At 40.6% G+C, this 18,664-nt stretch overlaps 1 protein-coding gene across 16 annotated transcripts in view; it reads right to left on the bottom strand.

Annotated features, from left to right (window-relative positions):
• Spag9 (sperm associated antigen 9) overlaps positions 1–18,664 on the bottom strand; it is a 177,056-nt gene that overhangs the window by 73,111 nt on the left and 85,281 nt on the right. For 7 of the 16 annotated variants that reach the window (XM_045159333.1, XM_045159326.1, XM_045159327.1 and 4 more), the window contains 2 exons: positions 16,459–16,609; positions 10,665–10,682 (listed from right to left, as the gene is read on the bottom strand). In XM_045159333.1, coding sequence (XP_045015268.1) covers positions 10,665–10,682; positions 16,459–16,609 — 169 coding nt within the window. Of the gene's footprint in view, positions 1–10,664; positions 10,691–16,458; positions 16,610–18,664 lie in introns of all 16 variants that reach the window. The other 9 variants (XM_045159328.1, XM_045159331.1, XM_045159335.1 and 6 more) reach the window with 2 other exon arrangements.

The following is an 18,664-nucleotide window of genomic DNA, read 5'->3' as shown; positions in this document are numbered from 1 at the left end:
CTACAATCTGCTTCTTTTTAAGGCTTAACCCTCACCTTAGTGAGGTAAAGTATACATGTAACCCCAACACTCACAAAGTAGAGGCAGGAGGATCAGGGGTTCAAGGATAGTCTTAGCTACATAACAAATTCCAAGCCACCATGAGCTTTATTAAGTCCTCTTTCAAAAAAAAAAAAAAAAAAAAAAAAAAAAAAAAAAACAGGGTTTGGGGAGATGATTCAACAATTAAAGGTGCTTATTTGCAAAGTTTGTCTGCTCAAATTCAATTTTCCAATACCCATGTAAAGGCAGATGCACAAAGTGGCAGGTGCATCTGGAGTTTGTTTATGGCAGCAAGAAGCCCTGGTGTACCTGTGTTCACACTCCCCACACACACACTTTCCCTCTCTCTCCCTCTTCTCTCCCTCTCTGTCCATCTCTCTTCTCTCTGCTTGCACATTTAAAAAACAAAATTAGAGGGCTGGAGAAATGGCTTAGTGGTTAAGGCATTTGCCTGTGAAGCCATAGGACCCAGGTTTGATTCCCCAGGACCCATGTAAGCCAAATGCACAAGAGGTACATGCATCTGCAATTTGTTTGCAGTGGCTAGAGGCCCTGGCATGCCGTTCTCTCCCTCTCTCTCTCTCTGATTGCAAATAAATTAATTAAATTAAAAAAAAATAAGAACTGGTCCTGGTGGCACACGCCTTCAATCCCAACACTTGGGAGGCAGAGGTAGGAGGATCTCCATGAGTTCAAGGCCACCCTGAGACTACATAGTGAATTCCAGGTCAGCCTGAGCTAGAGTTGAGACCCCCACCTCCCGGGGGGGGGAGGGATAAAAAACCTAGAGCCGGGTGTAGTGGTGCACAACTTTAATCCCAGTACTCAGGAGGATCACTGTGAGTTCGAGGCCACCCTGAGACTACATAGAGAATTCCAGGTCAGCCTGGGCTAGAGTGAGACCCTACCTCAAAAAACTAACCAACCAAACAACCAACCACCCAAACAAACAAACAAAATTAAGAAAAGCTAGGCCAAGTGGCACATACTTTTAATTCCTGCACTGGGGAGGTTGAGGATGGAGCACTGCTGCGAGTTCTAGGCCAGCCTGGAGCTGCAGAGTGAGCTCCAGGTCATTCTAGGCTAGTGGGAGATCCTATCTTGAAACAAATAAAACAAAAAAGTCTGGAAAAAGACATTAATTTTTTTTTGTCCTCATATTCATTAAGTAAAGGAGTTTTCTGAACCTATTTTTCATCTAACTTTTTCTTTAGAAACTGACTGGTAGTTTTGCTGGGCATGATGGCACATACCTTTAATCCCAGCACATGGGTGGCAGAGGTAGGAGGATTACCATGAGTTTGAAAGCACCCTTAGATGACACAGTGAATTCCAGGTCAGCATAGGCTAGAGAGAAACCCCACCCCCAAAAAACAAAAGGAAGGAAGGAAAGAAGGGAGAGAGGGAGGAAGAGAGGGAGGGAGGAACTGGAAAAATTGTGCACATGTGCACGCACACACCTAATCTCCTCCTCTCTAGAGATGTGGGTCAGGCTGGTCTTGAACTCACTAAGTAGGGTAGACTGATCTGCAAAATTCTACCTCTGCCTCCTGAGTACACACATTACTGGCTTGGGTCACCATGCCTGGCCAGTGAGTATTTCTGAACATATAAAGGCAAGGTTTTCTTCAACAAGAAATATTTAAAACATCTTTCTCTATTCTAAAAGCTTATTTAAATATTAAACATGAATAAGTATTTAATACCTGTGTTTCAATTATTTCAAAACAACCCACATACAAAATCTGAGCTTTAAACACCATCATTTTCAAACAGTGCTCAGATTTTTTTTAAGATTTATTTTTATTTATTTATTTGAGAGGGGGGAGGGGGAGAGAATGGGCACAACAGGGCCTCCAGCCACTGCAAATGAACTCCAGACACATGTACCACCATGTGCATCTGGCTTACACAGAACCTGGAGAATCGAACCCGGGTCCTTAGGCTTCAAAGGCAAGCGTTTTAACCACTAAGCCATCTCTCCAGCCCCTGTGTTTAGATTTTTGTTAATTTTCGTTCTCAACATACACAAAATAAGTCAGGCCTTGATGACTCATGCCTATAATCCTAGCCTTCAGGAGGCTGAGGCAGTAGAATTGCTTTGAGCTTAAGGCCTGCCTGAATTCCCAAATGAGACTTGTTTCATAAAACCTTCAGTAACTCTGGGCTTGGTGGTGCACAACTTTCATCCCAGCACTTGGTAGGCAGTCAGGAGGATCACTGTGAATTGGAGGCCAGCCTGGGACTACACAGTGAATTCCAGGTCAGCCTGAGCTAGCATGAGACCCACCTTAAAAAAAAACAAAAACAAACCTTCACTAACAAAGAAATAATTTCATTTATCCCCCAAGCTAAAGTTTAAGATGAGTAAAAAGACCAAGACTTTTTTTTTTAATGTTTTATTTATTTTTATTTGAGACAGACAGCAGAGAGAGAGAGAGAGAGAGAGAGAGAGAGAGAGAGAGAGAGAGAATATGAATGGGCACCCCAGGGCCTCTAGCCACTGCAAACAAACTCCAGATGCATGCGCTACCATGTGCATCTGGTTTACATGGGACCTGGAGAATCGAACCTGGGTCCTTAGGCTTTGTAGGCAAGTGCCTTAATGGTTAAGCTATCTCTCCAGCCCAAGACCAAGACTTTATTCTTTTATCTTTGCATAACATCAAGAGCTATGGGTATTTCTTAAAGTTATCAACTGAGAATATACTTGAGGGGGGAAAAATTATAAGAAGAAACTACAAATACAGAACAGATGTCTTGAGGCCTGACACTACAGAATGAGTGCCAGGTCAGCCTGTGCTAGAGTGAGGCCCTACCTTGGAAAAAGAAATCAAAATAGAACAGATGTCTTATGCACTGTCACAAGCAAAAATAAAATGTAATCTCAATACATAATCCATTTTTTGTCAAAATTCTACTTTAATTTTATTTTTTGTATAAATTCTCATCTAAAAATCTAAAACAAAGTAATATGGAAAAACTCAATATGAGCATCAAAGAAAGAGGGGCCCCAGAAGCACCCATATTCCAAGAAATAAGCCTTGCTTGTGCCTAGACCTCTATTCCTAAATGGTACTCTCCAATCAAAGGAACCAGCAATCCTAGTCAAAGCAGTGGATTTTTCAGGGCCAGGCAGGAAAAACACAAGACAAAGGAAGAAGAAAAGTAGTCAACAAAAGCTGGGCACAGAAGACAAGCTGAGAGTACATCCACTATCCAAAACTGGAACAACCCAAGAAAGCAAATAACAGTACTTAGTCATGGAATCCAAACTGAAGATAAATCTATCCCAGCAAGGGAAAGAAGACAATCACTTCTCATTAATTTCAGTTAATAAATGTGGAATGATGAAAAATTTAAAGCTATTATTTCACTAATGTTATAGATAAGATCCTCTGATAGAGGTTAATCTCTATCACACAGAATGAAAACAAAGAGATATTTGCATTTCCAAAATATACCTTATGTGGTGGAACACACCTTTAATTCCAGCACCTGGGAGGCAGAGATAGGAGGATTGCTGTGAGGCCAGCCTGGATCCTACAGAGTTCCAGGTCAGCCTGGGCTAGAGTGAAACCCTACCTGAAAAAATAAATAAACAAATAAATAAATAAATATACATATGGGGGTAAGGGAGGTTAAGAAGTGGCTAAGGAGATGGCAGTTAAAGGTGCTTACTTGCAAAGCCTACTGGCCAGTTCAATTCCCCAGCCACCAATGCAAAAAGTAATAAGCATCGGGCGTTCATTGTTTATAGCAGCAAGAGACCCTCGTGCAGCCACATACACATACTACACATGAGTAATTACATTAATTTTTAAAAATACACCTATACGGATATGGTTTTTTTTTTTTAATTTTTTTGAGGTAGGGTCTCACTCTAGCTCAAACTGACCTGAAATTCACTATGTAGTCTCAGGGTGGCCTCAAACTCACAGTGATCCTCCTACCTCTGCCTCCCAAGTACTGGGATTAAAGACGTGCACCACCACACCCAGCTAGGGATATGTTTTAATAATAAAATGAGGGCTGGAGAGATGGCTTAGTGGTTAAGCGCTTGCCTGTGAAGCCTAAGGACCCCGGTTCGAGGCTTGATTCCCCAGGTCCCACGTTAGCCAGATGCACAAGGGGGCGCACGCGTCTGGAGTTCGTTTGCAGAGGCTGGAAGCCCTGGCGCACCCATTCTCTCTCTCTCCCTCTATCTGTCTTTCTCTCTGTGTCTATCGCTCTCAAATAAATAAATAAAAATTAAAAAAAAATAAAATGAAAAATAAAGCCAGGCATGATGGTACACATCTGTAATCACAGCACTTGGGAAGATGTGGAGGCAACAGAATTGGAAGTTCAAGTTAGTTCTCATCTATAGAGCAAGTTCAAGGTTAGCCTGGGCTAAATGAGACCTTTTCTCAAACTAACTGCCCCCTCCCCACAAAAAAAGGGAAGGAAAGAAAGTCGACATGGTACATACCTTGGAATCTATTCCAGCACTAAGGACACTGAGGTTCATGAGTTTGTGGCTAGCCTTTTAAGCCTCAAACTACATGAGAGGAAAAAGAATAATATTATAGTGAAGATATACAACACACACCAAAACTAATATCACTACTATTAAAATATAATGGTGCCTAAATGTGGTGGCACATTCCTTTAATCCCAGCACTCAGGAGGCCAACGCAGGAGGATCACTGTGAGTTCAAGGCCAGCCTGGGCTAGAGTGACAGCCTACCTTGAAAAAAGGTAATAAAACAAAACAAATAGTATTATGTTATTTACACCTGATACTACACACACTAAAACTTAAAACTGGTATAATAATTCTGTAGTATCCTTGCCAAAAAATGCATATATTCAATCTAATCTTGAGAAATCAACAGAGAAGACCAAATGGAGAAAAATTCTACAAAACAACGAGTACTTTCAAAAGTCCCAAGGTCATGAAAAACAAGAAAGGAATTGTCACACTTGAAAAGAGATACAATGACTAAGTATAATATGGGATCCTAGACTGGATCTTGGAAAAGATAAAGGAAATTAGTGAAAAACCTGGTGAAACTCAAGCGCAAGTCTATGATCTAGTTAACAGTATTATGCCAATGTTAATTTCTTGGTCTTGAAACATTATATTATTGTACTAATAGTTAACATTTGGGGATGCTGGATATAAAGTATAAGGGAATTCCATTTTTGCAACTCTTCCTCCCCACCCCAAGGTAGGGTCTCACTCTAGCCCAGGCTGACCTAGAATTCACTATGTAGTCTCAGGATGGCCTCGAACCCTTGGCAATCCTCCTACCTCTGCCTCCCGAGTGCTGGGATTAAAGGTACACCACCACACCTGGCTATTTTTGCAACTCTCTTACAGTCTATTTAACCTTATTTCAAAAGGGAAGTATTTTTTAAAGTTTTTATTTATTTGTTTGTTTATTTAAGACTGACAGAGAGAGAAAGCAGCAGAGAGAGAGAAAGAATGGACATGCCAACCACTGCATATGAACTCCAGATGTGTGCGCCCCCTTGTACATCTGGCTTACGTGGGTCCTGGGGAGTCAAGCCTCAAACCAGGGTCCTTAGGCTTCACAGGCAAGCTCTTAACTGCTAAGCCATCTCTCCAGCCCCAAAAAGGAAGTTTTTTAAAAGCTTGTAGCTATTTTTAAATTTGTTCACATTTCTTAATATGAATCTAAAATCAAACAATAATTAGAATTTGATTCAACTGCTACTGAGATTCAAGGTTGTGAAAACTAACAAAACAGGACTAATTTCAGACCTTAACTACACATGGAGGAGGATGGAGAATTCTTGTCAGTAAGAATGTTGGCTCTGTTTAGTTTCCTGCTTTGCATGCTAAGCACACCCCCTGAAGAATGCAGCAGTACACTGACCACTGCTTTACATACCAAACTGTTAACAAGAGGTTCTCACAGTAGTTCTACTCAAGTATTTCAAATCACATCTTTAAAAAAGAACTCCAAAATTTCACAAGTAGATACCAATCCAACTGCCAGTTAAAATTTTTCTCAGTTCCAAAAGTCACATACTACTACTATCAACATATTCTTCAAAGAAAATACCTTTTTGAAATATGTATGTATGTATATAAATAAATATATTATTCCATTCATTCAATTTTCATGTTGTTTTCTAGGCCATGGCTAGCTATTCACTATAGCATTATTTGCAATAGCAAAGTCTAGGAAAAACTAAGGGGTCCCACCATGACAGATCTGAATTGTAGTTGGGAGTATGTGGTCCCCTTCTCCCTGCCCATCTTCAAGTATGCTGATTGATGTATCATCTTTTGAGTCATCTGCAGTTTATCCTATTCAATTTTCCTAAGCCCACAAACAACTTAAGTCACTCCAGTCCAATTCTACCATGCCATTTCCACCTCCATCTCAAGACTGCTTCTTTTCCCATCACTCTGCTTTCCTCTGCTTTCTCTTCCTTTCTCCTTTTCCTCCCTTTTCCCCTTTTCCTTCCCTTCCCTTCCCTTTATTCTTCTTTGCTGGAGGATCTCATGTAGCCCAGGCTGGCCTTGAACTCCTGATCACAAGCATATGCCACCACCCTAGTTTAGGCAGTGCTGAGGACTGAACCCAGGGCTTTATGCTTGCTAGGCAAGCACTCTTACCAACTAGGCTACATCTGTTGCCCTACTCCACCTTTCTTGAGCAGGCTATATTCTTTTCATGAGTCACATTTACTTCTTTGTGCTTTTTTTTTTTTTTTTCCGAGGCAGGGTCTCACTCTAGCTCAGGCTGACCTCGAACTCATGGCGATCCTCCTACCTCTTCCTCCTAAGTACTGGGATTAAGGGCATGTACCACTACGCCCAGCACCACATTTACTTTATATTGGCACTGTAACTTAAAACCTACACCTACAAATTTTCAAATTCAACTTTCCTTCCTCCTATGACTTCTCTATATGAATTTATCGTATAAACCCCTCCTTCCATTCTGAAGTTGCCTGACCCTGCCTTCTAGAGCTGATGCCATCTTTCGTTCGAGTTCTTTCTTTACGTAAAGCTTGTATAGAGTTATCATTTCGTTAGGATCAGTGGATGAGCATTTGCCCAGCATGTGTGAGGCCCTGGGTTCAATTCCCATACCTTAACATTTTTACCCAGCAACACATTTAACACTTCTATAACAATTCATTTTTTCTTTTATTTTTTGAGAGACAGGGAGAGAAAGAGGCAGAGAGGAGGGGAGGGAAAGAATGGGCGTGCCAGGGCCTTTCAGCCACTATGAGCAAACTCCAGATGTGTGTGCCACCTTGTGTGACATTGTACACTTGCATCTCTGTGTATATGGCTATGTGGGACCTGGAGATTTGAACATGCATTCTTAGGCTTTGCAGGCAACTGCTTAAAAGTTAAGCCAACTCTCCAGCCCTTCTATAGCTATTTTTGATTTTGATTTTGTTTTTGTTTTTGGAGGTAGGGTCTCACTCAGGAAGACCTGGAATTCACTACGTAGTCTCAGAGTGGCCTTGAACTCACAGCGATCCTCCTACCTCTGCCTCCCAAGTGCTGGAATTAAAGGCGTGCGCCACCACGCCCAGCTTTATAACAATTTTTAAATAGCTCTGAATTTTTAAAAAGTGAAATGCTTAACTGGAATTTGAATGAAATGCTGCTTTAATTGAGAATAAGGGTGACAAACTGAGTATTTTTAATAACGTTGAATTTTTTAAAGCTCTGACAATTTTTAACAAAACATCTTTGCTCATTTGATTTTTTTTTCCACTGTAACATTTTCTAATGTTAGTCATGTTTGTTTTCCTCCCTTTTTGCTTTCTTTTTTGACCTTAAAGACTATTGTATCAATGGGAGAAGGAAGAGGATAGGAGAGAGGAAGAGAGATAAAAGAGAAGGAAAAAGAGGGAGAGAAAAGAGGAGGGGGCTGTATATACCAGGGAGACATCAAGAGAGCCAAAGAAAGGGAAAAAGTGAGGGAAAGAAGGGAGAGAGAGAAGGCTTACACCTTACTTCACTTTTTTTTTTTTTTTGCAATTTTTTTTTTATGAGAGAGAGAGACAGAGCAGGAGAGAGAGGGAAAGAATTGGTACACCAGGGCCTCCAGCCACTGTAGTTAACTCCAGATGCTTGTGCTGTCTTATGCACATATATGAACTGCACATTTGAGTCACCTTGTGTGTCTTGCTTACATGGGATCTGGAGAGTAGAACATGGGTCCTTAAGCTACAGGCAAGTACCTTAACCACTAAGCCATCTCTTCAGCCCTTACTTCTTCTTCTTTTTTTTTTGTGAGCCACTACATCAGGTTTTATTTTTGTTGTTTTGTAGTACAAATTGAACCCAGGGCTTTATGTGTGCTGGGCAAGTGCTTTCCCACTTAGCCACACCCTAGCCCTAGATTTTAGTTGATGGGTACATTTACGGCACAGTATAAACAAGTGCAGAAAAAGAAGGCCTCTTCTGAAACTTACACTGAGTGATTGATTGGTTTGCATTGACATCTATGTAATGGAGATACAGAGTTCGAAGAATAGGTGTTAAGACTTGTAACCTCATAAGGTTAGGATCTGGGGAGCTCATGTGCAGCAGAAAGCAGGGGGTGGGGTTAAAATACTATGTGAACTATTCAAGATGTTCTGTTCAAAATTATGAATCCTGTTACTTCACTTTCTTAATAGCTTTTAATAATATTTGAATTTTAATTATTTATTTGCTTTTTTGTCTATCTCTACAAGAATGTGTTAAGTAAAGAAATACTTCTATATAGGACTTGTACATTTTCTTTTTTAATATTTTATTTATTTATGAAAGTAAGAAAGGAGAGAAAATGGGTGTGCTAGGGCCTCTAGCCTCCACAAACAAACTTCAGATGCATGCGCCATCTTGTGTATCTGGCTTTACATGAGTACTGGAGAATTGAACCCAGGTTGTGAGGCTTTGCAGGCAAGCACCTTAACTGCTGAGCTGTCTCTCCAGCTCTGACTTGTACATTTTCTAGGTGTACATTAGTCCTAGGAAATTGTCTGAATTTTTTGTAACCTTATTGACTACATGCCTTTCACAGTGGGAAATTTTCAACAAAGAACAAAAGGCCTAAAACTTTACAATCACAGGAAAATCTGCTTTATTGTTATTTTTTTGGTCACAAAAGTTTTCTGTAGCTCCCCTCCCCCACCATTCCCTTGGATATAACCTATTCTGTGCTTTCTTCTCTCATAGAACTTTTCTTTTTCGGGGGGGGGGGGGTTAAGGCAGGGTCTCACTCTAGCCCAGGCTGACCTGGAATTCACTATGTACTCTCAGGGTGGCCTCAAACTCATGGCGACCCTCCTACCTCTGCCTCCCAAATGCTGGGATTAAAGGCGTGTGCCACCACACCCAGCTTGAACATCTTTATATTAATGCAATAATTGTGCTAACACAATGAATTTTATAGCTGTTACTATTTTTTAACCTTGTGAATCAGGATCCAGTATTGACCATAATGAGATCCTGCTTTTATTTAAGTCATTAAAAAAGTTATAGCTGTTAGTTTTGATCTTTTCATAAAGAAGTCAAAGCAAGTCTTAAATATAGCTAGGTCAAGTTTGAAGTTCTCAGGAGAAATGTGAGTTGTAGGTATTTTCAATTAGAGATAGTCTAGTCCAATTCCTGTCTCACATGAAAAGCCAGATGAAAGGGTATATGGCATGCCTATAACATAGCACATGACAGAACTCAGTTTCTGACTCCAGGTCTTGACAAACTTAACAAAGACATCTTGAATTCAGAGGCTGGGGAGAACAGCTAAGGTAGAAAGTGCCTGCCCTGAAAGCATGAGGACCTAAGCTGACATAGAAATACCAAGTGCATTTGGTTAGAGAAGCTTCTCTTTTCAGATGGCAGTGACCTTGGGATGACTCAGAAGGCATCATGGTGCTGAGAAGAAGTGACAGAGGAGTGCTCAGCACTGCAATATCTCTATCACACCTTCCAAGGCTCAGGGTCTAATGCAGAAGAGGTGACGCAAAGAATGTAAGAGCCAAAGGAAGGGTAGGACTCCTTACAACGTGCTCCCTCCAGACATAAAATGGCCTGGATATCCACGACCTCTTAGTGTCTGACACTACCTACACAAGACCATCTTAAGAAATAGGAAGAAAAGATGATGACAACAAAATAAAAGAGAGGCTGATTGAGAGGGGGAGGAGATATAATGGAGAGTGGAGTTTCAAAGGGAAAGTGGGGGGAAGGGAGGGAATTACCATGGGGTATTTTTTTACAATTATGGAAGTTGTCAATAAAAAAAAAATACTAAGTGCAATAGTGTGTTGCATGTAATCATAACTGTGAAAGGCAGAGATGGGCAGATCCCTGGAACTTGCTAGCAAGACAGTAGAGCCTAATTGGTAACATCCAGGCCAGTAAGAGATCTATCTGAAACAAGATGGTATTCCTATGGATAATAACCACGGTTGTCCTCTAGCCTCCATACACATATGCACACATGCACACACATATATGAACACACATACACATATACACAGAGAAACTACAGACGTGCACATGCAAAAAATAAAGTGGCTTCTACTTAGTAGACATACTTTACAAACTGGACTTATCCCATTTTGCAGCACCTTGTTCCTGAAACTGTTACCTGTTGAGTCTTTATCTCCTTTAGTGCTCCGTGTGCAAACAGAAAGAGACAGGACTTTGTTTAGAAACTCTCTGGGGAGCACTGGCCTTAGCATTTCCACAGGGGACAGAGTTCATATAAATAATTTCTTTCTTTTTCATATAAATCATTTCTTAATCAGCTTATAATATGCCAGTAAAGTTCTGTCACAGCAAGTCACTGTATTAAATAATAAAAGAATTATAATAATCTCTTAAAGTGTACTTTGGATAGTGATTAAAATATAGCTACCATATGGTATATATATTTTTGATATGCTAAAAGCATCCCTTTTGCTTAATTTTGTTTAGAGAAGGGGGACATGGTGAATAAGCATTTGAGAGAGGGGTATCTTAGATCTACCAAACCTTCAAGTAGATTATAAAACCCAGTGTGCACATAGGAATGCATGATTTCTGGTTGCATTACTGTGGACATATATTGAATGCAAGTAACTTCTAACAAATTTCTAGCAAAAAGTGAGGAAGGGCAATAAATAATACTGTTAAAAATACTGTAGAAAAGGAGGATAATGGCTGTGAGTTTGAGGCCAGGTTGGGACTAGAGACTGAGTTCCAGGTCAGCTTGGGCTAGTGGTGAGACAGACCCTACCTTAAAAAAAAACAAAAACAGAGAAATAAAAACAATAGTCAAAATCCTATAAATCTCTTTACCTTCTAGATAAAAATTGACAAATCACCCATTCTTTTCTAAAAAAATATTTTTATTTATTTATTTTAGACAAAAAGAAGCAGATAAGAAAGAGAGAGCGAATGGGTACAGCAGGGCCTCAAGCCACTGCCAACATACTCCAAACACATGTGCCACTTTGTATACCTGGCTTTACATGAGCACTAGGGAACTGAACCTGGGTTCTTAGCCTTCATAGGCAAGCACCTTAATTGCTAAGCCATCTCTCCAGCACTATAAAGTATTTTTTTCTTTTTCTATTTTTTCTTTTGGCCTGGGTTCAAATCCCCAGTAACCACATAAAGCCAGATGCACACAGTAGTGCATACATGTATATGGAGTTTGTTTGCAGTGGCAAGAGGTCCTCTGGCATGCCAATTCCTTTTCTCATATTCTCTCTCTACTTGCATGTAAATGAAATATTTAAAAAATAATTTTAGCTGGGTGTAGTGGTGCATACCCCTCATCCCAGCACTTGGGAGGCAGAGGAAGGAGGATCACTGTGAATGTGAGGCCACCCTGAGACTACACAATGAATTTCAGGTCATCCTGGGTTAGAGTAAGACCCTACCTCAAAAAACAAACAAACAGGGCCGGAGGGATGGTTTAGCAGTTAAGGAGCTTGCCTGCAAAGCCAAAGGACCTAGGTTATATTCTCCAGGACCCACATAAGCCAGATGCACAAGGTGGCACATGTGTCTGGAGTTCGTGTGCAGCAGCTGGAGACCCTGTTGTGCCCATTCTCTACCCCCCAAATAAATAAATAAAAATAATTTAAAAATATTAAAATACAAACAAAAATACTTTTGAGTCATATAAACTTTCAAATATTTAGTGATTGTTTACTGCTCTGAGTAAATACCAAAGATCAATGGAATAGGGCTGGGAAGACGGTTCAATGGACAAGTCACTTGCTGTGCAACTCTTGAGTACTCGAGTTCAGATTTCCCAGACCCCATGTAAAAACCTGGAAGCTGGTCAGATATGGTGGCTGCCTTTAATCCCAGCACTTGGGAGGCTCAGGTAGGAGAGTCACAGTAAGATCAAGGTCAGTATGTGCTAGAGTGAATTCTGGTGCCAGGCATAGTGGTGCACACCTTTAATCTCAGCACTTGGGAAGAAGAGGTAGTAGGATCACTGTGAGTTGGAGGCCAGCCTGAGACTACACAGTGAATTCAGGTCAGCATGGGCTACAGAGAGACCCTACCTCAAAAAACCAAAAAATAAAATAAAATAAAAATTTTAAAAAAGTGAGTTTCAGGTCAACTTAGGTTAGAGAGAGACTCTGCCACAAAAACCAACAAAAAGCTAGAAAATATGAATGGCTTTTGAATGCCAGTGTGTCTATGGCTCGAAGGTAGGCATAGACAGGACATTTTCCATGCCTGCATGCATGTGTACACACACACACACACACACACACACACAATTTATGGAATGATTATGAAGTATCTGCCACCTAGAACTGAAAGACCTTTCATATCATCTCAAAAGATTTCAATATCTAAAACAAGTAATTCAGTCAAAAAGCATGTTCTAGTCAGGTGTGTGGTGGCGCATGCCTTTAATCCAGCACTCAGGAGGCAGAGGTGGGAGGATCCCTGTGAGTTCAAGGCCACCCTGAGACTACATAGTGAATTCCAGGTCAGCCTGAGCTATAGTGAGACCCTACCTCAAAAAAAAAAAAAAGAGCATGCTCTAAAAAGAACCTGTTCTAAAAACAAACAAACATGTTCTAGCTGCTTATAGCACAATGACCCAAGAGGGTTACAAATTCAAGACCACTGTGAGATACACAGTGGCTGAAAGCCTGTGTCAAACACAAACAATAATAAAAACTATGTACTGAGCACCTAAAAAGTGCTGAGCATTTTTGCAAGTACTGGGAATGCAGCAGTAAATAAATGTCCTGGGATTTATGTTCCCAGTGAGAGAAACAAATAAGGCAAAGAAATAAATAACCTAGTCTTTTAGGAGATAGTAAAATGAAAGTATTATGGAAAAAAAATTATCACAAGAAGAGGTAAGGTAAAAATAATTCATCTATAGGTTGGGGAGATTGCTCAGTGGGTAAAGTAGTTGCCACACTAGCAAGGTGCTCAAGTTGTACCACGTTGCCATAATCCCAGCACCACGGAGGCAGAAACAGGAGAATCCCCAACTGAGTTCAGTGAGAACCTGCCTCAAAAAAAAGGTGGAGGGTAATTGAGGAAGACAGCCAATGACTATGATGATGAAGCTGGCCTTCACATACACCTCTCACACATATGCACATATACTTACTTGCACATACATATATACACATATACATGCACATCACACATATGCCAAAAGTAAAATGAATCATGGAGCTGGGGAGATGGCTCGATGGATAAAGTGATTACTACTCAAGCCTGAGTACTCAAGTTTGATCCTCCTCATTCCCCATATAAAAATCCAGACGTCATGGTGGACTACTGTAATCCCAGCATGCTGACAGCAAGATGGGAGGACAAGACAAGAGAATTTCCAAAAGCTCTCAATGAGCTTACCACAGCACAGCAGAGCAAAATCTCAATTGCAGAGCAAGACACAAAGGGAAATCCTGCCTCTAATGAGGTAGAAAGACAAGAAATGATCCAAAAGTTATCCTCTGACTTCCACATGTATACCCCATTGTATTCACACCCACCTTACTTTCACACATACACAAATGTGTGCATGTACACACATGTGCGCATGCACAAATGCGTGCGCGCACACACACGCGCGCACACACACACACACACACACACACACACACACGTCCCCCAAAATAAAAACAAATAATTAACCTGTGAACAAGCAGGTAGCCTGATTTTTCTTATGACTGAGATTTTTACAATGTACCAAGGTTTTTTTTTTATAACCAATAATCCCTGTATAAATATTCCATTCTATTAGAGACAGAGCAAAACTTTAAAATTTTATTGTTTGAAACAAGGTCTCACTACGTTGCCCATGCTAGTCTGTAATTCCTAAGCTCAAGCAATCCTCCTTTTGTATCTAAGACAAAAAAACAGTTTCATTCTGTAGCCCAAGCTGACCTAATACTCATGACAACCGTCCTGTGTCAGCATTCAGGGCAGGGAAACGGCTCAGTGGTTGAAGCCTGCTGGTCCAGGTTCAAGACCCCAGTGCCCATCTGAAGGCAGATAACGCAAAGCAGTACATGTCTCCGGAGTTTGTGTGCAGAGGCCAGCAGGCCCTGTGTGCCCAGACTCCCTCACTCTCTCCCACTGACAAATAAATAAAATGTTTAAGAAATAAAAACTTAAACTGTATCTCCACTCAGAAGTATTAATTATAGTTACCACTTATTTGCTGATAAACTCTAGATCAAGAACATGCTCTATAATGAATTAACACCAGGCCTTTTTGCAAAATACAATGCACTTTGTGTGTATGCTCTGTGCACGTGCTTATGTGCACACATGTATGTAGAGGCCAGAGGACAACATCTGGTACCCTTCCTCAGGAACAGTATCTACCTTTTTTTTTTTTTCTTTTGTGACCGGCTCCTGAGTCCCCAGGATCCATCTCTCTGTCTCCTCAGTGCTGGGATTACAAACATGCATGGTGGCACCATGCCTGGTATTTTTATATGGATTCTGGGGATTGAACACATGCTTGCAAGGTCAAGCACTATATCAACTGAACTTCCACATCTTCCACACTCCCATAATACACTTTTAAATATATCACTTTCATGAAGTGGTTTTGGGGCAAAAATAGTATGTTGTTTTAGATTTTTAATTTTTAAAGTCATTTATTTATTTGTGTGCATCTATGTAGGCAGCAGCTGGGTTTTCTTGTCACTGCAAATGAATGCCTGTTCAGCTTTAGATGGATGGCTGAGGACTGAACCCTGGGCCCACAGCCTTTGCAAACACATGGCTTTAACCACTGAGCAATTTCCCCAAATCCCTATTGTTTGTTTTTGTTGTTGTTGGGTCTCACGCTAGCCCAGGCTGACCTGGAACTCACTCTATAGTCTCAGGCTGGTCTTGAACTCACAGTGATCCTCCTATCTCAGCCTCCCAAGGGCTGGAATTAAAAACATGCATGGCCTGAGTTTGTTTGTTTGTTTGCTTCTTCGTTTGTTTCTCCCTCCCCCCCCCCTCTTTCATTGAGAGAGAAAAAGAGAGAGAGAGAGAATGGGCAAGTTCATAAACTGATAAGCTATTTCTCCAGCCTCCTACTGTTTTGTTTTTAAAGTGAAACCTTAACCAGGAAAAATGCTAATCTGTAATGCTGGCTGAGGCAGGAGGATTACCACAAGTTTGAGGCCAGCCTTGCTTCAAAGTAAATCCCTGTCTCAAAAGTAAATGTATGGGCCCAGCTGTGAGTTTGAGCCTACCCTGAGACAACTTAGTGACCAGGTCAGCCTGGCCTAGATGGAGACCCTACCTTGAAAAGCCAAAAATAAATAAATAAGTAAGGTGAAGCCCTTCTACATTGTCAAGTTTCCAAGCAAAGATTTTGAGTGGTAATGACTATAAATTCAAAAAACTTCGGCTAGTCCTGGTGGTGTGACCTGTAATTGCAGTTACTCAGGAGACTGAGGCAGGAGGATCAAAGGTTAAAGGATATAGCCTGGGCAATTCAGTGAGACCCTACCTAGAAATATAACTGAAGACTAGGGATCTATTTCAATGCACAGCATTGCATGACATGCTAAAGGCCTACAGTTGATCCCCAGCATTACAAAAAAGCAAACAAAAAAGAAAAGAAAAACCCACACAATTACTAGTTACCTCACCTTAAATTCATAGTACACAGACAACACAAGACAGCAGTTAATTCTTGCCATTAGTATACCAATAAAGGTATAACAATGTCTCATTCTGTTTTTCTATATAACTTGAAATTGAATAATAAAAACATATACCCTAGGAAGAGTTCGCTTCTAATTTTTACAAAAAGGGTACCAACTTTACAAACTAAAATGTATATATACTGTTATATTTGAATATGCTTGGGTTTTTTGTTTGTTTTTTTTTTACTTCTTTTTCGTAAGAAAGCTTATAAAAATGTAAATTGGCAATTTCAACAAAGTAAAGCTTACCTTCAGGCTGGTATGAGAACGTGGCTGGCTTAATTCCTGAAATTTCCATTGCTCTGACCCTGGGGTCTCACCTCCTTTCTGAGTGTCAGGTGTAAGCAATCCATCGCCAGCAGGTAATGGGAAAATCCCCAATGATATAGGGCGCTCTTTTCTATTTGGAGGGGAGAAGAAAAGTTAAATATACATTTATTTTTAGTTTTTTAATATTTTTAAAGTATCTTTTAATATTTATTTAGTTATTATTTACTTGAGAGAGAAATAGGAAGAGACAGACAGAAAGAATAGGTACATCAGGGTTTCTAACCACTGCAAATGAATTCCAGTCATATGTACCACCTTGTGCACCTGACTTACATGGGTCCTGGGGAATTGAACCTGGGTCCATAGACTTCACAGGCAAGTGCCCTAACCACTAAGCCAGCTCTCCAGCTCTATTTTTAGGTTTTCATTATTATGACACTAAGAAATAAGCTTGGAATGCTGACAGACTTAAAATACCAGCTACTACTTGGGTGTGGCGGCGCATGCCTTTAATCCCAGCACTTGGGAGGCAGAGGTAAGAGAATTGCCATGAGTTCAAGGTCACCCTGAGACTACATAGTGAATTCCAGGTCAGCCCAGAGTAGAGTGAGACCCTACCTCGGAAAACCAAAAAAAAATTAGGGACTGTCTAAGAAGTTTAAATTAGCAACAGATTAACTAAAAAGTGACAAGAAACTATTTAGGAATTATTTTTGGTTGGTTTTCATTGTTTTATTCTGTTGTTTTGTTTTACTATGTAGGGTGGACCTGAACCCAAGATTCTCCTGTCTTAGCCTACTGAGTCCAGAGATTATAGGCAAATACCAGCACAGTAGACAGGAAATGTTATAAATCACTGCCCTGATCAGGAAGCAGTTGGTGGTCCACTCTAGTATCATGTGGAGAAGAGCTGCTGTGCTTTCATCATGTGCTAGAATAGCAACCTTCGGGTCTGGGCAATGGCAACCTCCTCTGAAAGTGAGCCAGTCCCTGCTCCTAGACTTTCCTCATCCTCAAGCTGCAGTCCCTAAATGTTTTCTCAGGACAGCTCTTTTCTGCCTAGAGGAAAATCAATACATTATATTAATCAGGAATACTGATACAATGATAAAAAGAATTCAAGCCAGGCATGGTGGTGCACGCCTTCAGTCCCTGCCCTCAGGAGGCAGAGGTAGGAATATCACTGTGAGTTCACAGCCACCCTGAGACTGCATAGTGAATTCCAGGTCAGCATGTGCTAGACTGAGACCCTACCTCAAAACAAACTATATGTGTGCGCACATGTGTGTATATTTCAAAAGGTGTTTTTTGTTGTTTAAGTTGAAAGCAAGGATTGGGGAATGAGAGCTCCAGGGACTCTTGCACTGCAAATGACCTCCCGATGCATGTGCCACTTTGTGCATCTGGCTTTACATGAGTACTGGGGAACAGAACCTGGGCCTTTAGGCTTTGCAAGCAAGCACTTCAACCACTGAGTCATCTCTCTAGCCCAAGATTTCAAAAGTTGTTTTTTTTTAATCTACTTATTTATGTTTTGGCTTCACAAAGTAGGGTCTTGCTCTAGCCCAAGCTGACCAGGAACTCACTATGTAGTCTCAGGTTGGCCTTGAACTCATGGCAATCCTCCTACCTCTGCCTCCTGAGGGCTGGGATTAAAGACGTGCACCACCACACCCAGCTCAAAAGTTTTTTTTATCCCAGCTAAACTATAAAAGTTCTATTTTTCTACAGCTCACACTAATTTTAGGCACAGTGCATATGAGAAACCACTGCCAGTTTTTTTTTTTTTCTTTTTCCAAATGAGGAACCCAGAATAGTCTATAAAAGAGCTGTTGACTATTCTTTGTGGGAATTTTAGTACAGAAGAGTTAGAATTTTAATAACAGAGTTTCAGCAGAAATACATATATAGACAATTCTAAGTGAAAGGGCATTTAGAAGGTCAAAACAAGACTAGTTTACACCTAACCATCAGCTCAAAAGTATGTAAACATAACAGTAAAGGTTGGTTGTTTCTATTCCTACCTCTATCAGTAAAAATTAAGTTCTAACAGGAAGCAAGCAGGGAACAGATACATGGCCCAGCAGTTAAAGACCCTTGCTTACAAAGCCTGATGGTCTGGGTTCAATTACCAGTACTCACATAAAGTCAGACGCACAAAGTGAAACATGTATCTGGAGTTTGT

This window comes from Jaculus jaculus, chromosome 9, assembly GCF_020740685.1.
Source record: "Jaculus jaculus isolate mJacJac1 chromosome 9, mJacJac1.mat.Y.cur, whole genome shotgun sequence".
Lineage (NCBI taxonomy): Eukaryota > Metazoa > Chordata > Mammalia > Rodentia > Dipodidae > Jaculus > Jaculus jaculus.
This window is presented reverse-complemented; position numbering and strand designations above follow the sequence as displayed.